Source organism: Anguilla rostrata, chromosome 14 (assembly GCF_018555375.3).
Source record: "Anguilla rostrata isolate EN2019 chromosome 14, ASM1855537v3, whole genome shotgun sequence".
Lineage (NCBI taxonomy): Eukaryota > Metazoa > Chordata > Actinopteri > Anguilliformes > Anguillidae > Anguilla > Anguilla rostrata.
In genome coordinates, this window is record NC_057946.1 from 41,007,538 (window position 1) to 41,028,140 (window position 20,603).

General features: G+C 42.1%; 1 protein-coding gene across 1 annotated transcript in view; it reads left to right on the forward strand.

Moving 5' to 3' along the window:
• The window catches only part of fgfr1b (fibroblast growth factor receptor 1b), a 73,394-nt gene that overhangs the window by 46,387 nt on the left and 6,404 nt on the right, over positions 1–20,603 (forward strand). The window contains exons 8-14 of the mRNA XM_064308328.1: positions 2,753–2,943; positions 3,058–3,203; positions 11,904–12,025; positions 12,125–12,235; positions 12,479–12,669; positions 12,977–13,099; positions 13,453–13,523. Of these exons, the coding sequence (XP_064164398.1) occupies positions 2,753–2,943; positions 3,058–3,203; positions 11,904–12,025; positions 12,125–12,235; positions 12,479–12,669; positions 12,977–13,099; positions 13,453–13,523 (955 nt within the window). The remainder of the gene's footprint in view (positions 1–2,752; positions 2,944–3,057; positions 3,204–11,903; positions 12,026–12,124; positions 12,236–12,478; positions 12,670–12,976; positions 13,100–13,452; positions 13,524–20,603) is intronic.

Here is a 20,603-nt window from a genome sequence, read left to right on the forward strand (position 1 = left end):
CTTGAAGACAATCATCACACACGTTGGCTCAAACGACACTTCAGCGCAGCAGTCAGAGGTCCTGAAGAAGGATTTTAACACTTTACTAAGCACTTTACAGGCCAGTGGAAAGAGCGTGGTGATTTCTGGTCCTCTCCCATGTTACAAGCGTGGATATGGGAAATACAGCAGACTTTTCGCACTAAACGAATGGCTGCAAGACACCTGCAAAACGAAGGGGATTTCGTTTATAAACAACTTTGACTTTTTCTGGCAGCGCCCTGCCTTCTTTAAATGGGACGGCCTGCACCCTAAGTACAGAGGTGCACAGATGCTCTCCGCTAACATGAAGAGCTGCATCACTGCCTGACTACCTGCGACAATGGAAACGCCTCCCGCTGCTATACAGACTGTTATCTCCTCTCGATCTGACTACTTCCATACCACTAAACATCACGGATATAATGTGAGTAATCTGATTTTAGTTCCACAAACTGACTCTGGGCAGCATTCTTCGGCGCAATGCAGACCGGAGGAACTGCGAATGGCACTCTTAAATATCAGGTCCCTCTCTAATAAAACCTTTTTAGTTAATGACCTAATTACAGAACGTCACCTAGACTGTATGTTTTTAACTGAAACCTGGCTCAATACTGATGCACCGGCTGCTCTTATTTAAACGTCCCCCCAAATTATGTTTCTTCCCATTGCATTAGACAGGGAAAGAGGGGCGGAGGGTCAGCCTCCATATCCACTAATGTTCTAGACTGTAGGAGCATTTCTTTCACTCTTTTTAGTTCTTTTGAATATCACGCTTCTGTATTGAAATGTCAGTCTCCCGTACTAGCAATAACTATGTATAGACTACCAAAGCAATGCCCCAATTTCTTAACAGATTTCTCAAAGCTTTTGTGTATTACCGACACAAGTTATGTTAAGATCATTATCATTGGTGACTTCAACATGCACATTGACAGTGCGACTGACAAAAAGGCAATTGATTTTATTCATTTATTGAATGATCTGGGTTTTACACAACATGTTAGTGGCCCAACCTATAATCGTGGCCATACCTTAGACTTGGTAATTACGCGGGGGCTTACTGTTAACATTTCATCAGTTATGGATGTTGCACTGTCTGATCATTATTGTATCCAGTTTACTGTGTGTATACCAATGCCTCTGCGCAATACTGAGCGCATTGCGAAAAAACGTTATCTTACTTCTGAAGTGGCTGATAAATTTTCCGCATGCATTAATAACTTGCACATCCCCACTCGACAATCGTCTGTTGATGACTTGGTAAATGATTTTAATACAAAATTACGGTCAACCCTTGACTCTGTTGCACCTGTCAAATTAAAAAAGCTCTCTTCGAAACGAAAGCCTCCATGGAGAAATGAGACTGTCAATGAACAAAAACGAAATTGTCGCAAAGCCGAACGTAGATGGAGAAACACAAAACTGCAAGTTCACAACGATATATTCCGAGAGCATCTAGCCGAATATAACAAGGTCATCAGACAGGCCAGACGGGCTCATTTCTCTTAACTCATTAACAAAAATTAAAACAATCCAAGAGTACTGTTTTCCACTATTGATAGCCTGATTAATCCCGCTCCCCCAAGCACCTGTGATTTTTTCTCCAATACTAAATGTAATGAATTTTCAGCCTATTTCAGAGATAAGATCACGACCATTAGAATGAATACCAGCCGAACGAGGTCGGATAATAACATTTTAGAATGTACTGCTGCACACTGTGAACGCACTTTAGATCATTTCATTCTGGTGGATGCAGGAATGTTTAGAAAAGTGGCATTTGGATTGAAACCCTCTACTTGCTCTCTTGACCCCATCCCCACCACCTTTTTTAAAAATGTTTTTGACTGTTTATCAGAGGAATTATTAGATTTAGTCAATCACTCCCTGTTTACAGGCACGTTTCCTGAGGTACTCAAAACTGCAATAGTTAAACCAATTCTCAAAAAAAGTAACATGGATTGTTTGGTTCTTAGTAACTACCAGCCCATATCCAACCTCCCTTTTTTAAGTAATATTTTAGAAAAATTGGTTTTTAATCAGCTAAATAAATTCCTTCGCAATAACAATGTGCTTGATATGTTACAAGGACCAGGTCAAAAACCTTGGTGTCATCATTGACTCAGACTTAAATTTGGAGGCACACATCAGAAATGTCAAAAAAATAAAAAATTATCTTTTTACCATTTAAGGAATATTGCTAGAGTTTGACCGTTTCTCACTCAGGCTGATACTGAAAAAATAATGCATGGTTTTATTACTAACAGGCTTGATTACTGTAGTGCTCTCCTGTCTGGTCTTTGCATGCAAATGATGTGCAATAAAGTACTAAACATGACAATTTTCATTTATATTAAATTATTATGTTGCAGTCATTATGGTGCCCTGAAATGAGGGTATCTGCAAATAAATGCTGTAATTTCTACAGGGTGAAACCAAAATGTATAACAATACCCTTTCATAAAAGCTGAGAATTTGAAAATGAACATGTGATTTTTTATTTTTTATTACAAATTTAAAATTGTGGAGTACAGTGCCAAATCACAAAAAAGTATGTCTTTGTCACAAACATTATGGAAGGCACTGTATGTGTATCTGTGTGAAAATGCATCTCTGTTTCCAATCTGTGTGGTATCTGACAAAAAGTGATCATTTTTAATGCGAATGTACTGTGATTTCTGTGGATGTGTGCTTACTTATTTTCCCTGCATCCCCCTTTGGCCTCACACAGCCACACCCCCCTCAGCGTGGCCCAGCCAGATGTACCTGGACGCCCTTATTTACTGCACAGGATTCTTCTTCATTTCTGTGATGGTGGCCATCGCCACCATCCTCAAAATGCCAGGCTCCTCCAAGAAGATTGACTGCAACAGCCAGCTAGCTGTCCACAGACTGGCTAAGAGCATTCCACTGCACAGACAGGTAGAAGAAAGTAGCTGGAGGTTTGGCTTGCGTACATCTGTCTCAGTAAGAGGGTAACTTCACCCTATGCATAATACAGACTGGAGGTGTAACTTGCTGCTCCTTTTTCCCCAGGTGTCCGTGGACTCCAGCTCCTCCCAAAATTCAGGGGGGATGTTGGTGCACCCGTCACACTTCTCCTCCTCTGGGACACCCATGCTGTCTGGAGTGTCAGAGTACGAGCTGCCTCAGGACCCTCGCTGGGAGCTACCCCGGGACAGGTAGGCGCCCCACGCAGGGGCGGGGCTAAGGATTTGGGGGCCCATTTCAAAGTACTACCACGGGGGCCCCTGGCCGCTGCCACACCCAGAACCCCAGAACCTACAGAACCCCCCCACCAAATACCTGTAAACAAAAATAAATTCAAAGTCATTTTATGTTTATATTACTCTGTTTATTTTACTATTTTATTTACCAAAGGCAACCACACTAAAAAGAAAAACACTTCAATTAGCTGTCTTTGACAACTTACAACATGGTAGATGTTGAACATTTTTTTGTTAATGAACGGAAACAACATCTTTTATCGTTATGCAATGTATGTTAAAATTTGTGAATGACTCATGTTTGGCAAATGTGTCTTCAGCCAGGTTTGCCAAGTTGTGTGTCACAATGATTGGGTCAGGAGAATGAGATGTGAGACAGTGAGACATAGAGAGAGAGAGAATCAGATCACAATGTGTATATCACAAGCTAATTATCTTGCAACTCCTCAACTCGAGTGATATGATAACCTTGTAAAATAAAAATGAAACATATGCCAACATGGTCTTAGACAGCCAGTCACTCAAACTGTAAACCAACAAAACGATCTAACTATTCAGAAATGTAAATATTGTAACAGACGTTTTTGAAACGTAAAGTTTTTTCTGCAGCACAGCCCAGAGCTAAGAACAGTTACGCTAAAGTTATATTAAACTAGCACAAATAGCTTTTAATAGAATGAGGAATATATCCTACCTGGTTATAGGCTAGAAATTTGCTCTGCTCACCTTGGCATCTGCAAAGGCTTTGATCAGCGCCCCACTGTCCAGCGTTCGGGTGATCTTGTGCTCGATGGAGATTTGCACCAGCGCTGTCAAATGCTCTTGGGTCATAGTCGATCTGAGGTAGGTTTTGATCAGTTTCATGCAGGAAAAGCTCATTTCTCCTGAGTCGAAAGTTCCTGGAACTGTGACGAGCGGACGTAATGCAATGTTTAGATTTGGATACAACTCCAACAAGTTCTTTTTATGAATGTGTTCCAGAATATCCAAAGCTGACAGGTTTTCTGACAGGACAATGGCCGCAGATTCGATTTCTCCTGCCACATCTTCTGATGCGATGTCACCGGGTCTGGCCTCAAGGTTCTTGCCGTGAGCAAGCAACGTGTGTTCCTCCATAGCCTTCTTCATTTCCCGTATGCTGTAGAGAAACTCAAACACGCAGTAAATATCTTCCATTTGAGAAAATCTCTTGTTCAGGCTGCCAAGGCTGCCTCTCCACCTTAACTAATGTGTGGTGAGCGTTCTGGCGCAAAATGGCTGCCGTGAATCACCCAGGTGGGTGCTACACATTGGTGGTGGGTGAGGTGAGTTCCCACTCATCACTGTAAAGCACTTTGAGTGTTCAGAAAAGTGCTATATAAATGCAATGATTAATTCATTAATTCAATGGCTGAATCTACTCAAGCCAGAAAGAAATCACAGTTGAACCGTTCCTTGGGAGTGTGAATTAATTCATCTCTGCTCTCATAGCTAAACTGACGGGCCACTCTTCGGATTCTCTCGGGTATCTGTTTTTGCGGATTAAAGCCGTTGTCTCTTTACTTCTGGAGGAACTGCTGCACCCCTGTGATCTCTTCTCTGAGTATGTCGATGGCAATGCTTGGACTCTGAAGCATTTTGCAGCAACGATGAACTTGATAGAGTACATCATACCAGACAACAATGCTCACAATGAACCTCCAAGAACCAATTTCTTTTGCCAGGCTTGTTGCTGCTAAAGCTGTGTCACTGTCACGTTCTGCAATTTGTTATATCCAGGCCAAGCTTATCCAAGAGCTGTAGAAATTATTCATCCAGTCCCTTTCCAGTGGTGTCATCAACAGCCATAAACCCCACAAAATGCTCGCAGACAGTAGCTTCAGAAGGTTCACAGTTGACGATGCATAGGGTGATGGTCAGTTGCTCCAAGTGGCCTACGTCAGGTGTGCAGTCCATGATGACGGTGAAGTACTTTTCCTTTTGCCTTTTTCACTCGTTCTGGAATGCTTCAAGGTTTTTGTCGGTGATCAGGGTTTTCAGCTCATTTTGGCTCTTGTTACTGAGATAGTGAACTGAACTGACCGACAATGCTTTTGCTACAATAACCTCATTTCTAGGCATGTGGAGTCGATTGCACTTTTTGGAGGCGCAGTTCTAACTGTCGCCAGCTCTCCATGTTCCTGAAGTGTGCTTTGGAATGTTCATGTTCCTGAAGTGTGCTTTGGGGTGTTCATGTTCCTGAAGTGTGCTTTGGAATGTTCATGTTCCTGAAGTATGTTTTGGAGTGTTCATGTTCCTGAAGTATGCTTTGGAGTGTTCATGTTCCTGCAAAGTCAGGGAGAGATGCTCCCAGGTTCTGAACCCATCCTGTGAAAGACTGCTGTCCCTTTTCCCAAACAGAGTACAGCAGAAGCAGAACACAGAATCTATTGATTCTGAGTAGACCAACCATGATCTTCAAATTTTCTCTCCGTTTTTAATTTTCACTTGGATAATGTATTTTCATGATGTTAACGTAGGCTAACTAGCTTATCTATCGATCACAAGCATAGACTACCGGTAGCTAGCCGTGGGAAAATGATCTTGAACTTGACTTTGAAGACTAATTAGCTTGGCCCTTGACCAATCAAAGGTAACATTCACTTTTTTGCACACGCTTAGCTACAGTAACTAGTGTTGTGAGGTTTATTCAGATGAATGGAGTTTCAACAACCAATCAGAATTCACATCAGCAGAGCCCAACTTATTGAAATAACACAGACATGGCAACGGTTTAGAAATAAAGAATATACATTTATTGGTTATGAAAAATGAGTTGGTAATAGGCTAATTGAAAACAATAATGTGTATAATATGGTGAATAAGATTATTGGAGGAAATTATGATTTTGCGATGGCTAAATATAAGAGGCTGGCAGTACTACCATTTAACATAGGTTCGCGTTATTGGTTAGTGATAAGCTACTCTATGTAACTCGGTTAATTTGTTATATCAGCCTCATAAAAATAAAAATAAAGTTTAACTACGTAAACAACAAGGTCAGGGAATTTGCTGTTCCTGACCAACATACGCACAACAAACAAAAGGTATTTCAAATTTTACTCTATACTATAATTTGATGTCAGTGTCAAACAAAATGCATTTCAATACCTAACGGTGATAATGAGGGAGGCCAGTCCTTAATTCTGTTACGTGATGCTCGTTCAGCTCGTCAGCAGGTCCCAGGGGTCCGTGGCAGGTGCATAGAGACTTGGGAAACTTCTGTGAATTTGGGGTCGCGGCAGGTCCCAGTCAAGATAACGGATGTGCACAGATCTTCCACTTGGGCCCAGCTGCAAGGGAGATACGAAGGAAAAGTGTGCAGATACGTGTTCCTCAAACAGCTGTAGATGGTGGCAGGCCAACTCAGGCAGGTCTCCAGCATGGTGCGAGTTGGGAAGCGCAGCAAAGTCTGGCAATGTTCTTAAGGACAATACCTTACTTCAGAGAAAATTTGTTACGTTTTTTGATGACTTTTATGCTCAAAAGTCACTGACGTGACGGAACCCCACGTGTGATCTCTTTAATGTCATTAGTCTATTATTTTGGTCACACAAACATTTGTTTGACTTGTGGTATTGGAGCAGTCAATGCAATGTGGATAGACAGACCATTGATTACTGCGTTAATGTTTAAGCTTGTTAAATCGGGCTCCCCATTCCTCCAAAAAGGGGGGTGGTCCTTGCCCCAAACTGATCACACAGGGAGTTTATTGCAGGGTCACAAGAGGAAGGGGACAGGCACATACTTCCTTGGTTGACTAAGGAAGTTAAAGATGAACATGACTCAGTCCCGTGGTCTTGGCGCCAAAGGCCCCAAAGTTCCTGTGTATAGTTATACATTGTTACACTAGCTAGCAACTAGCAGTTGACACAAAGGATCACACATTGTGATCTTTCTAGTGTGGCTACTGGAGCATATGGTCCAACAACAGTGTGATTTGGTGCAATTAATTATTCTGTTTACCGTATAAACGTGTTTAGTACACTGAGTGAAGCACAATAAAATGTCTTTGTAATGCTCTTTGTAAGCTAAACTAAGCTATTTCCGGGTAACCATTATGCAGGCAACCATTGTTTAACCCCTTTGCTCAATCCCCCTAGTGTTCGGCAGGCTGGCATGGCTAGATTTGGCAATCCAGGCATTCTTTGCCCCCGCAAACAAACTATGAGTTGAAAACAGAAAATCTGTGTTCTGGTTTCATTAGTAGATGATACATGACAGCCATGCCGAATACAGAGTTTTGCAGTGCCACCGTTGTCACACCCAGTTGTTCCTTTAACATGCATCCCCTCCCTGTAGTCTCATCTGCAACTGCATCTACACCCTGTACCCATGACACACTGGACAATAGTGTCTATCTGGGCATTCATAAAAATATTCTTTCACCTCTAAAAAATCATATTCCGTCAGAGCAACAAGATAAACCCAACAGTAGCCTCAGATGTACCAATACAGTAAAGTGGACACTGCTCACTGAATAACAAAATAAACAAGACAAATTTTTCTAAAATTATACCAACAACCAATCAAAATGCTCGGAATGCAGTGTCTGCGCCCTCTGCCCACCCACTGCCCAGAACTCGGTTGGGATCCATAATAATTAGCGGTGTGCAGTTCGCGAACGAACCATTCTTTTTGAAGGAATCATTGTGCTGAGTCATTAGACTTGATTAGCTGATGCAAGCAAATCAGATTGCTTCCAACTGTGTACACATACTGACAGCCGTGCTTCAGTGTGCATGTTCTCTGGTGCAGAAAAATCACACTTTGAAACAGATCCTTAATCAAGAAAATGTTACCCTTTACATTTTATTTTTTGTGAAAATAATTACTGCAGGTAGTCACATCATTAGCTGGCGTGGGCATGCTAGCCTACACTGAGTGATTCAGCTCAACCCGAGCTCGAAAGTCTCAGAATTGACCATTCGCTAAGTCCCGCCCCCCTTGGTTACTGTTGCTACGCCTGACAAGCTTTCAGACCCCCATATCAAAATATGGAGTTATCAATTATACCAGCGAGAGATATTCCAAAGGAAATTATTACAGATTTCTGGAATAATTCATTTCAAATATCAGAGAGAAGTAGACAAAAAGGACTGCAATATGCTTTCGAAGGCTACATTCATGATATCATTTGTCGGAGGAGTGACAGTAATGACATTAAAACAGAGGCTAAAGTGCACCGATCGCAATGCAAGAGTCAGACACCTCACGTTTTGGCAGTTCATGTGCACGACCACTATATAAAGGCGCCACAATGTTCTTGCACTGCAGGGTAAGCCAATATATGGTTTAATTTATTTTTAGGATAACGTTTAAACCTGGCTCCTTTTATTGCTTTCATTATTAATTTCTACCAGAAAATTTACATTACGCGCATAGTATATTCCAGGATACTTCCGAGCTGATCCTTGGAGTTGGTCCTTGCCCAAACGGAGCATCCATGTTAAAAAATAAAAAAATAAGATTATTAGAAAGAAAGATTCGAAGGAATACTGTCAGCCATTAATTTGCATTAGTTTATTTTTATGTATAATTATTAATTAGTGCATTATTCAGCCAGCTTTGCTGTCTGCTAGCTAGCATTAGCATCTGCAGACGAAGGTGTTCTTGTTGATTTTGGATGGATTTAGCTGTGAATGAGGTCTCCCACACTGTTCAATCCACGTCTGGCATCTCTCCTCTTGTGGTTTTGGCTTTGGAAACGCAAAAAAAACAACTCCCCCTTCTAAACGTTTGGGATACCTACTGTCGGAGTTGCAGGTTCCATAGGCACACGATCGCGTCATTTTGCTCTCGTCTGAAAAAAGTTTGCCAGGCCACCTGCATCTAGTTACGGTTGCTAACCTAGGATTGGACAATGGCCATTCTAGGGAGGGGCTTAGCGAAGGGTCAGTTGGAGCCATGGGTAGCCTACTACAGATTTAGCACCATTTGTGGTGCTGCAGCAAGTTAGGCCACCGGTTTAACCTCTCAGCACAAAGCCGCTAGTGGTCGGCACGCCGGCATGCCTGAATTATTAAATTCAGACATTGTGTACTCCTGCAACCAAAGTATGAGTTGAAAACACAAACTCGGTGCTCTAGGTTTATTAGTAGATGATTCAGGACAACTATGCCAAATACGGAGTTTCGCAGCACCACCATTGTCGCGCTGGTTGTGCATTTACCAAGCACCCCCTCCTTACAGTCTCATCTATAACTACACCCCCCACGCATGACACATTGGACAGTAGTGTCGATCTGGGCATACATGAAAACATTCGTATTCCGTCGTAGCAACAAGCTAAAGCCAACAATAGCCAAAGGTATGCCAGTGCAGCTGTAAAAAAACGCTGCTCACTGAACACTGAAATAAACAAGATGAATTTTTTAAAAATGATACCATGTCACTCTACTATCAATTTCTGTGACTAAATATGGAGTAAATATACAGCCTTATCGTTGGTTTTACGCGTAGAGATGTCCCTTTCCAGACGGAGTGGTCATATATGGGCGACATAGCTCAGGACGTAAGAACGGTTGTCTGGCAGTCGGAGGGTTGCTGGTTCGATCCCCGCCCTGGGCGTGTCGAAGTGTCCCTGAGGAAGACACCTAACCCCGAACTGCTCTGGTGAGTGAGAGGCATCAATTGTAAAGCGCTTTGGATAAAAGCGCTATATAAATGCAGTCCATTTACCATTTACCATATATTGTCTTGAACAATTCGTTTGTGAAATATACGCTCATTTGTGACACCTGGGTACCTTCCAAAATAGCTGTGTGTAATACCACACATTGTTTTCGGTGTTATCGTCCTTTGTAGTACAACCTGGTTTGATCGACAGTTAATCGATCCAATAGGTGACAGAATAAGCTTTCTAACGATATATAATACGTCTCGTTTTACTTTTGGAATAGAGACAGAGAAGTCCCGCCCACACCCGGAGGGGAAAACAATTCATCGCTCTCCATTGACTTGGTATTGCCTGAAGGTGCCTCCTTGTCACTTTCGTCTGCTAGCAAACAACAGAAAAATTCCTGAAAGCTGCTGTGTGGTGGGATGCACTACCAACAGGGTAAAGAACCCAGAACTAAGTTTTTATAAGCTGCCGAACCGAAAAACTGGGCCTTTAAGAAGGCAAAAGTGGATACAGGCAATAAGACGTGAGGTATCAGCAGGAAGAATGGGAACACTGTGGGATTCTGACACTCAGTATGCCTACGTGTGCAGAAAGCATTTTGTCACTGGTACAGCTTTCACTGGATACTCTTCTCATGCCAAGCTTTTATCAGATCTTTTATAACATTGGGGATGTAACGTTCATAAAGCTGAGGCTATGTGCCTTGATATTTGCTAATTTGGCCAGACAAACTGTAGAGGTTAAAGCTAACTAAGCTATGCAAGGCCTGGTTTTGATCTTTGTTAGGTTAAATCTTACCTTGTGATTCGATCAAATAGTTGTACATATCAAAGTATTTCACTTCTGGCCTTCAGTGGGATCCTTTCTCCAAGATAAGCAAGGTAAGGAGAAGGGACACTGAGATAGACCGACAATATTGAGTTTGTCAATATACCTATAATATAATAGGGTGCTAAAATAATCCTTTGACATGCTGAAATCTGATGTTTTTAGCTAGCTACAGGCATTTTGTTAGCATTTCAGCCCTTGGTTGCATATTGTGGCGCCGATTGTTTTCCCGTGGGCATGGTTTTTTGAGTATAATGCGTAGCTCAGCATGACTGGAAGTTGTGTCTCATTATAGCTGCATTACACATTCAGTCTGTGGTAGCAGTTAAAGACACTGCACTTGGCAAAATTTTATCGATGACTTTCATTGTTTCTTGGAAAATACTATTATTCTTGAGAAATTCTGAGCATGGCTAAGGCATATGTTTGCTGATAGACCTAGCTGATATACTGATTTCTGGGCTAAGTTAGAACTGGGGAGTGACAGGTTTCATTCTGTCTCTGTCTCTATCTACTGAACACAGATAAGATTTAATTGTCCAAATGTAAGTGTTACATAACATTTAATATACATTTGTAAAGTAAATTAAATATTCACTATAGGAGATGAATAGTTGTCAAATTACCTATTCCACTTTGATTCAGCTCACAAACAAGACCGATGACTGATTCAAACTGATACGTGCAAGCTTTAAAATTGAGACGCAATATGATGGCATTAAAAATAAGCAACACTCATAATTTTCGCTAAATAAAAATTTAAAAACAAAAAAACAATATAATTCTATTTTACACAGTTACAGACTCTGTTTCTCCAGCAAGCTTCACAAAGAGACGTATGGGTTGAGTCGTTCAAATGGGGGTAAAAATACATAGCGGAAGTACCGAAGAACTGAAAACCGTCCAATCAAACGGTTTGAATGAACTAATTCAGAAAGAAGACTCAAACTTCCCACCACTAATAATAATCCATCCATTCATTACAATCATTAAAAAAATCAAATAAGTATTATAAGTGCTATCAATCAGCAGCCGTTGGGGCCCCCCTAGTGGTTGGGGACCCGTTTCAGTTGAAATAGGGGAAACATGGATAGGCATGCCCATGCCTGTGTGTCTGCTGAGGACCCCAACCAAGACTGTGGGTGGGTGTGCCACTTCACTCCAGCCCCCTTTCTGTCCCACAGGCTGGTGCTGGGGAAGCGGCTAGGGGAAGGCTGTTTCGGGCAAGTGTTGATGGGCGAAGCCCTGGGTCTGGATAGGGAGAAACCCAACCATGTGACTAAGGTGGCAGTTAAGATGCTGAAATGTGAGTATCATGCACAAAAAATAGTTGGTTGGGAGTGGGGTAAGTATTAAATGCTTATGTAGTGAGTTTGGCAGAGATAATCACTCCATGTCCCTTCAGCTGATGCCACTGAGAAGGAGCTGTCAGATCTGATCTCTGAGATGGAGATGATGAAGATCATCGGCAAGCACAAGAACATCATCAACCTGCTGGGAGCCTGCACAAAGGATGGTGAGAGAGACAAAAGTGAGGTGGGGAGAGAGGAGGGATTAGGGGAACAGGAAGGAGGGAGGATGTGAGAGGATGGGAGAGGGAGGTTGTGAGACATTGTGGAGAATGGGGTGAAAAGAGGGAAAAGGGAGGGACCTTGGTTCCATGGGGGAACTTGCACTCCTAGTCCCAGCTTGCATTCAGGTGACTCTGATCAGTAATGCCGTGATGCTGGAGCATGCTGAGCTGAGTCTTTTCCTCCAGGCCCCCTTTATGTGATCGTGGAGTACACTTCCAAGGGTAACCTTCGGGAGTACCTGCGGGCTCGTCGCCCCCCCAGCATAGTGTACTACTATAACCCCACCCAGCCACCCCTGGAGAGCTTGTCCATCAAAGAACTAGTGTCCTGTGCCTTCCAGGTGGCACGTGGGATGGAATACCTTGCCTCCAGAAAGGTGAGAATGTCACGACTTGGACTGGAGGCCTAAGCACAGGTGTAAATTTCACACTAGTTTATTGATTGGTTGATTATTATCAATCTTAATTTTATAAAGCACTATACAAATAAGGTTGTCACAAATAGGTTTACAATGGAACATTTTATGGGGAATAAAAACCTAGTCACTGTGGGAAAATATGCATAAACATCATGTACATCATTGGACGCAAAAGGTGTGTGTGTGTGTTTGTGTGTGTGTCTATGTGCATCTGTGTGTGTGTGTGTGTGTGCGTGTGTGTGCGCACATGCGTATGCTTGTCCAGTGTATACACAGAGACCTGGCTGCCCGCAATGTCTTGGTTACTGATGACAGTGTGATGAAGATCGCTGATTTTGGCCTGGCCCGAGACATCCACCATATTGATTACTACAAGAAGACAACCAATGTGAGTGCGCCTGCTGCCAGAACCCACACCTTCACAGCCTAGATCATTCATTAGTAGGTTTTTCAGGAGTATACTGCAGGCGTATGAAGTGTGGTGTGTGTGTGTGTGTGTGTGTGGGTAGGCAGATGCAAAGACATCAGAGATACAGTCCAAAGACATGGGTAGATACAGTCCAGGCATCCAGGAAATTCCAAAAATAAATTGACCCTTTTTGTGGTTTATGCTTAACTTTCATCTGAAATAATGTGTGTGTGGGCATGCCTACATGTGTGTTTTTGGGCATGCGTGCATGTATCCATGCATGTGTGTGTGGGGGTGTACGCATGTCTGTGTGTGTGTGTTTCCTTGTACAGGGTCGCTTGCCTGTGAAGTGGATGGCTCCAGAGGCTTTGTTTGACCGGATCTACACGCACCAGAGCGATGTGTGAGCGCTTCACCGCTTCACTCTCTCCCACCCTTCCTCTCTTACCCTCCTGTTCTGCTCTCTCCTGCTCTTCCTCTCTTACCCTCCTGTTCCACTCTCTCCTGCTCTTCCTCTCTTACCCTCCTGTTCTACTCTCTCCCATTCTTCCTCTCTTACCCTCATGTTCCACTCTCTCCCACTCTTCCTCTCTTACCCTCTTGTTCCACTCTCTCCCATTCTTCCTCTCTTACCCTTCTGTTCCACTCTCTCCCATTCTTCCTCTCTTATCCTCATGTTCTACTCTCTCCCACTCTTCCTCTCTTACCCTCCTGTTCTACTCTCTCCCATTCTTCCCCTCTTACCCTCATGTTCCACTCTCTCCCACTCTTCCTCTCTTACCCTCCTGTTCCACTCTCTCCAATTCTTCCTCCCTTACCCTCATGTTCCACTGTCTCCCATTCTTCCTCTCTTACCCTCCTGTTCCACTCTCTCCCATTCTTCCTCTCTTACCCTCATGTTCCACTCTCTCCCACTCTTCCTCTCTTACCCTCCTGTTCCACTCTCTCCCATTCTTCCCCTCTTACCCTCCTGTTCCACTCTCTCCCATTCTTCCCCTCTTACCCTCATGTTCCACTCTCTCCTAATCTTCCTCTCTTTCCCTCCTGTTCTACTCTCTCCCATTCTTCCTCTCTTACCCTTCTGTTCCACTCTCTCCCATTCTTCCCCTTGTACCCTCCTGTTCCACTCTCCCCCATTCTTCCCCTCTTACCCTCCTGTTCCACTCTCTCCCATTCTTCCCCTCTTACTCTCCCGTTACACTCTCCCCCATTCTTCCCCTCTAACACTCTTGTTACACTCTCTCTCATTCTTGCCCTCTTACCCTCGTATTCCACTCTTTCCATTTCTTCCTCTCTTACTCTCCTATTCCACTCTCTCTGATTCTTCCTCTTTTACTCTCATGTTCCACTCTCTCTCTCTCTCAATTCAGTTCAATTCAATAATGCTTTATTGGCATAGCTGTATATAACAATATTGCCAAAGCAATTCACAATACAATGAAACAATTAACAATAACGAATAAGACACGATTAATACAATAAATTAACAAACAAATAAATAACCAAAGCCAAACCTACAGACAATCTACAAGTTAAATGACAAACACTAATAAGGACAATAATAAAAATAAAGAAAAATTTAATATTTTAGTTTTCCTTTGATTAACTGTCAGGGCCCAGGTCTGACAGAAATCTTCTTAAAGAGCCAGGTTCTGCTGTAATCCTTTTTTTGTGGGTGACAGCAGAACCAGGTCATCTGCATACAGAAGACATTTAATTTCTGTGTCATGCAGAGTGAGGCCAGGTGCTGCAGATTGCTCCAGTAATTTTGCCAATTCGTTAATATAAATGTTGAATAGGGTAGGACTCAAACTGAAACCCTGTCTCACTCCACACCCTTGAGTGAAGAAATCTGTTTGTTTAGTTCCAATTTTGACTGCACATTTGCTATTTGTGTACATTGATTTGATGACATCATAACATTTTCCCCCTACACCACTTTCAATAAGTTTAAAGAATAAACCTTCATGCCAAATGGAATCAAATGCTTTCTGGAAATCAACAAAGCAAGCAAAAATTTTGTTTTGTTTTGGTTCACCTATTTATCCACCAGGGTGTCCAGGGTGAAAATGTGGTCAGATGTCCGGTGTTTTGGTAAAAATACAATTTGACTTTTACTCAGGACATTGTGCTTAATAAGGAAGTCTATGATTCTTGTATTTAAAATACTGCAAAATACCTTCCCCAGATTATTGTTAACACAAATGCCTCGGTAGTTGTTAGAGTCAAATTTACCTCCACTCTTGGGTTCTGAGTAGAGCCCATATCGGCCATTATTTGACTTTTTTGACGACATCAGGATCGGCAGTTATGCAGCCGAGGTGTCCCGATTTTTAAATAAGTATAATAAACAAAAAAACATTGATTATTTATCTGTACTTGTCTGTTTGAGTGTTGTAATTGCTATTTACTAGAATTATCCAGTAGAGGGAGCTCTAATACAAGTGTGAACTGCAGCAGCTGATGCGCTACTTCTGTAACAAGACGTTTGTCACTCATGCCTCATCCAATATTCTCCACTGCGAGACATGTCTGCACAGATTCGATTGCCGCAATATGCCGCAAGGTATGTATATTTAGTGAAAGTTTTTAATTAAATGCGTTTATACGACCACTAGCTATGTTTATCAATCCTCATTATCAAGCGAGCGAGCTAGCTAACATATTTGGTTCACTTTAGCAAGCTAGCTGGCTAGCAAGCCTTTATGAAGTGGCAGTGAGCACATAAGCAGCGTATGATCTACATTTCCAGAGCACATCGCTGTATTCTCAAATAAATAACCCGCCAAAATAAAATGGTGATTGAATGCATCACACATTTGTTTTTTTCTGAGATAATGATATTAGCTACTATATGATGCTGTGTCAATAGCCAACGCGTTATTGAGCTTCTAAGTCAAATTGCCTCCAGGGGGCGTCTGGTTCGTGACGTCACAGCCCAATGTTAAAATCCTATTGACTTTTTAAAAATCATTGATTGCAAAATATCTATAGCGATTAAAAATAAATGATTTCTCACGTTTTTTTGGGACCGTCATTCTCTGCCGTAGCATGTGCTTGGTTCTATTTATTTCAATCTCTGGAAGGAAAAATAACGGATTTATGTCGATTTACGATGTGTTGGTGGTCCTGAACTACACTAAAATCGAAGTCGCACGATATACGTCACAACCACGTGTGCTTGTAAGTCTACCCGCCAAGTGCGGTGCCTTGGCTGCCCCTAACTGCTGGTCTGGGATCAGATTTCCCTTCCCAGGTTCTAACTTTAACCATTAGTAGGAGAAGAAAATAACTGACTCTGGACCAGCAGATAGGCCCGACTGCACCCAACACCGGTGGCTAGCTAGCTATACCCACGACAAATGCGGTGTCACTGGTTAGGACAGTAATGTAAGAAGGGAGAAAATCATTCCAAATCCAACCATGTAGAGCATGTCATATACAGCCAGGGTAGATTAGCGGGTATGTCAGCGCCAGCATGAAAAATATCGTTTATAAAGTTTTGGTTAGCTAATGTCAAAGTCAGGTTTATTTGTCATTACAAACCTTATGCTGCGCAGTACACAATGTAACGAAACTTCGTTTCGCAAGGTTTCGGTGTAAAATACTTTCCGTGTGCTCACAGCACTTACAAAGGAATACACACATTGTGAAAATCTGAATCACAGTGCACTTAGAAAAGACAAGTGCAGTAGGCAAGAGATAGACAATTTCGAATAAATAGTTTTATTAAAACATAGTAAGTAGTAAATATATTGTCGGTAATTTATCGAAAACCATGCTGGCTAGCTATATTGTTGTCGTTGTGTTGTGATAAAAATATATATGACGTTATATTCCATTTGAAATTACGTCTTAAATTAGTTCAGTTAGGTTGTACTCTTTTATACGGTCTATGGTTGTACTTTATTGATTCCTGAAGGAAATCCTGTTGTCATCACGACCGTACAATCATGATGTGAAATAAACAATATAACTTAATAGTAACAAATCTGTTATTTACAGTAATTTTAAATTGAAATACGATATCAAAGTGACACTAAAAGTAGAAGGGCGCAAGTGTGTTCCAGCTGAGCCGTGACGACATAAGCGTGCGTCGTGAGCACAGTACCGGTATGTGTAGTTCCTAAGCGTACTAAACGTACACAACGTTGTACCTTGTACTTCTCATGGGTCAATCATGCTGCTGGTATTATATTTCATGAGTCCTATATGTCATGAGTACCGCATACCAATAGCTAACTGGTTCCCGACTTGTAACTAAAAATATCGCTTATTGAAAATTGCCCCATTCATTTTCCCATTGACAAATTTGCGGGAAAACGAGGGGAGTGGCTTGGTGACGTTTTCACTTACAAGCTCTATTGCAAGCGAATGTGTCATCTAGTCACGCGTCATCGTAGCAAGCTAACCAGACAGTAAAAACGCCGATGAAACACTTCTAACGTGGATCATTTTAAGCCATGTTATCTTGCTTTGTCGTGATAACATGAGAGAAGGATTGCTGTTGGAGAAGTGAATCAACCAACAGTTAGCGCGGGTAACCTGCACGAAAGCGCATTGTAGTTTTTTTTCACGTATTTCATCCAGTCAATTTAATTTCATCTAACGTTACACTTGATTCGGAGTGTAGCACAGTGGGTAGGGAACTGGGCTTGTAACCGAAAGGTCGTAGGTTCGATTCCTGGGTAGGACACTGCCGTTGTACCCTTGAGCAAGGTACTTAACCGAAATTGCTTCAGTATATATCCAGCTGTATAAATGGATACAATGTAAAATGTTGTGTAAGTCGCTCTGGATAAGAGCGTCTGCTAAATGCCTGTAATGTAATGTAATGATTCACTCATTAGCTCCGCTAGATAATGTCTTACTCTTTGAGATCATGTAGTAGAAATAAAATAAGAAAATATAATTCATTTAACTTACTGAGAATATATAATAAGAAATAATGAGGCTGTGTCAAAAGCTAATGCGTTATTGCGAGCGTGTTATCTAGCCACGCGTCCGAGCGCATTGTAGTTATTTTCACCACCAAATTCTTATGGACAGGGAAGCTCGCTAGATAAAGTCTTACTCGTTGAGATCATGTAGTAGGAATAAAATAAGAAAATATAATTAATTTACTGAGAATAGGTACTAAGAAATAATAATAACAAATTAATAACATCAACAATAATAATAATACTCATAAAAATACGTTTGAAACTGGAAAACTGATTTTTATTTTTTATTTTATCGATGGCTGGAAAAGAAAGGAGTAAAAGCAAGGTGTGGAGTTATTTTGATTTCACACACTTAAAGATGATGCTAATATATATGTAATTTAATATCATCTTTTACATTTTCTTATCTAAAAAGTTATTTGTGTGTTTATTTTTATTTGTTTGCTTATAAGTTAAATGTTCTTAAATATAGAAACTTTAATAAAATATAAGTTTTTCAAATTGATTTGAAAATGTTGCACTTTTTGACAAAATATCGGTCAAAACATCAGTAATCGGTGGGCTAGGACTCTCCAAAATCGGGATCGGCATCGGACCCAAAAATCGGTCGGGCTCTAGTTATGAGTCCTTAGTTCGAGATTTCAGGGAAATGACCCACACTCAGAACAAATTTGAACAGTTTTAGAATGGCTAATCTAAATTTGCTATCTGTGAGTCTCAGCATCTCATTTAAGATGCCATCTGCCCCACAGGCTTTTTTGCGTTGCAAGGCCTTTAATGTTTCCACAAGTTCTGATTTGATAATTTTATAATCTAGAGGATTCTGATTATCTTTAATGATTTTTTCAAGGTTGTTCAGTGTTTCACATATTTGGTTTTGTTATGGATTCTTTATCGTCTTACTATATAATTGTTCAAAATGATTCTTCTATAGTTCTCAATTTTGGATGGCCAATTCATCATGGTGTGGTTTGTTTAAAGATTTCCAGCAGTCCCTTGAGATGCTGGCGTTGATCTTGTTTATTGTGAGAGGGTGGAAATCCTTTCTTGGCAACAAAGTGGACATCACAATTTTAGAGCTTGGGAAAGTGTGGCTAGCCTTCTCTATAACTGCCCTCAGTGATGTTGCTACTCTGTTTTGCTCAGCCCTCAGGTTGTTGGTTCCTGTTTGGATTAGGATGTGGCTGGGGCTGCCGAGCTGGGACTCAGAGAGCAGATCCAAAGCCGTTTGGGTGGTTGGACACCAGAGTTTAGCCACTTTGTGTCTGGGGAAGAGCTTTTTCTCTTCGATAAATTTTCAGTTCAAATCAATTAGCAGCACAATGTTTGCTTTCCTATTTGAGTGGGTGCTGGGCTCTGGCGATGACTCTTGGTTGGGGGGTGCATCTGCGCTGATGGGAGTTGAGGGTGTTCGCAGAGTTTGGGGCTGGCGATCTGGGTGGAGCTCGCTGTCGTGGGAAGGTTTGGGTCAGTGGAGTGGATCTGTTCCCTCATGCCCTCTGCTGTATTCCCTCTGTCATGCAGTTCCTCACTGAGTGCTGCAGCTGTCTCTGTCCTGCTGCAGCTCTCTGACCTGCTCCGCCAGTTCTGCTAGCTGCTTCATGTAGCTGTCCCTGTCCTGCTGTAGCTCCCTCACCTGCTTTCTCAGGCCTGCCGGCTCTGTCCTGTAGTTCTCCCTGTCCTGCTGCAGCTCTTTAATGTGAGCTGATAGCCTGCCATTCTGCTGGTCTGTGTCCCTGTCTGTCTGCTGTTTAAGGACCATCTCCCTCAGCTGCACTAGCTCTATTTCCAGCTGTGTGAAATGGTCCTTTATTTCGGTCAGAGCTCTGTTGGCTAGGAGGGATTGGCCTGGTCTGAGTTTGGGAGCTCACTCTCCTTCTGGCTCTGCTCCTCTGCGTGGCTGCTGACTGTACCTGCAGCATCGGGGTCTGTGGGGGGGTTGAGACTAGCAGAGGCCTTTTCCCTTTTAGCTATTTCTTTCAGAGCTGGGAAAGCTGTTTGGAATTCTCTGAGGTTGCCCTGCACCATTATTGTTACATTTTTGTATAAATTGACTGTCATCATAATACAGTCAGGTTCATCAGGTTCCCTTATTTTTACCTTCCATCCATTGCAAATTCCTTTTTACATGAAGGATAGTGGATCAGAAAGGCTGTGTGCCAGGCTTTAGGCTGGTCAGAGTACAAAATGAGGTTGCTAACTTCTCCGTTTTTATAACAGTCAACAAACACAGTGTCTGGCTTCTCCCTCAGAAGCTGTTGTTTAAACTGTTTTCTTTTGCTCTCTGTGGTGTGGGGATGGCTGGTTTAAGCAGCCACACCTGCCCTGGGTCAAGCTAATTGGACCTGGCCAATTGGATAATTGGTTGAGAATTAGATAATTGGCCAGGTCTAATTGGACCCGGGAACAGGAGTGGCTGCACCTGTGCGTAGTGAGGTAATCACTGCGCACAGGTTAAATCTGCCATCCCCACCCACACCAGGGAGCTTCTCTGTCATGACAGTGTTTGAGATCTGCTCACTTGGCTGTAACATCTTGCC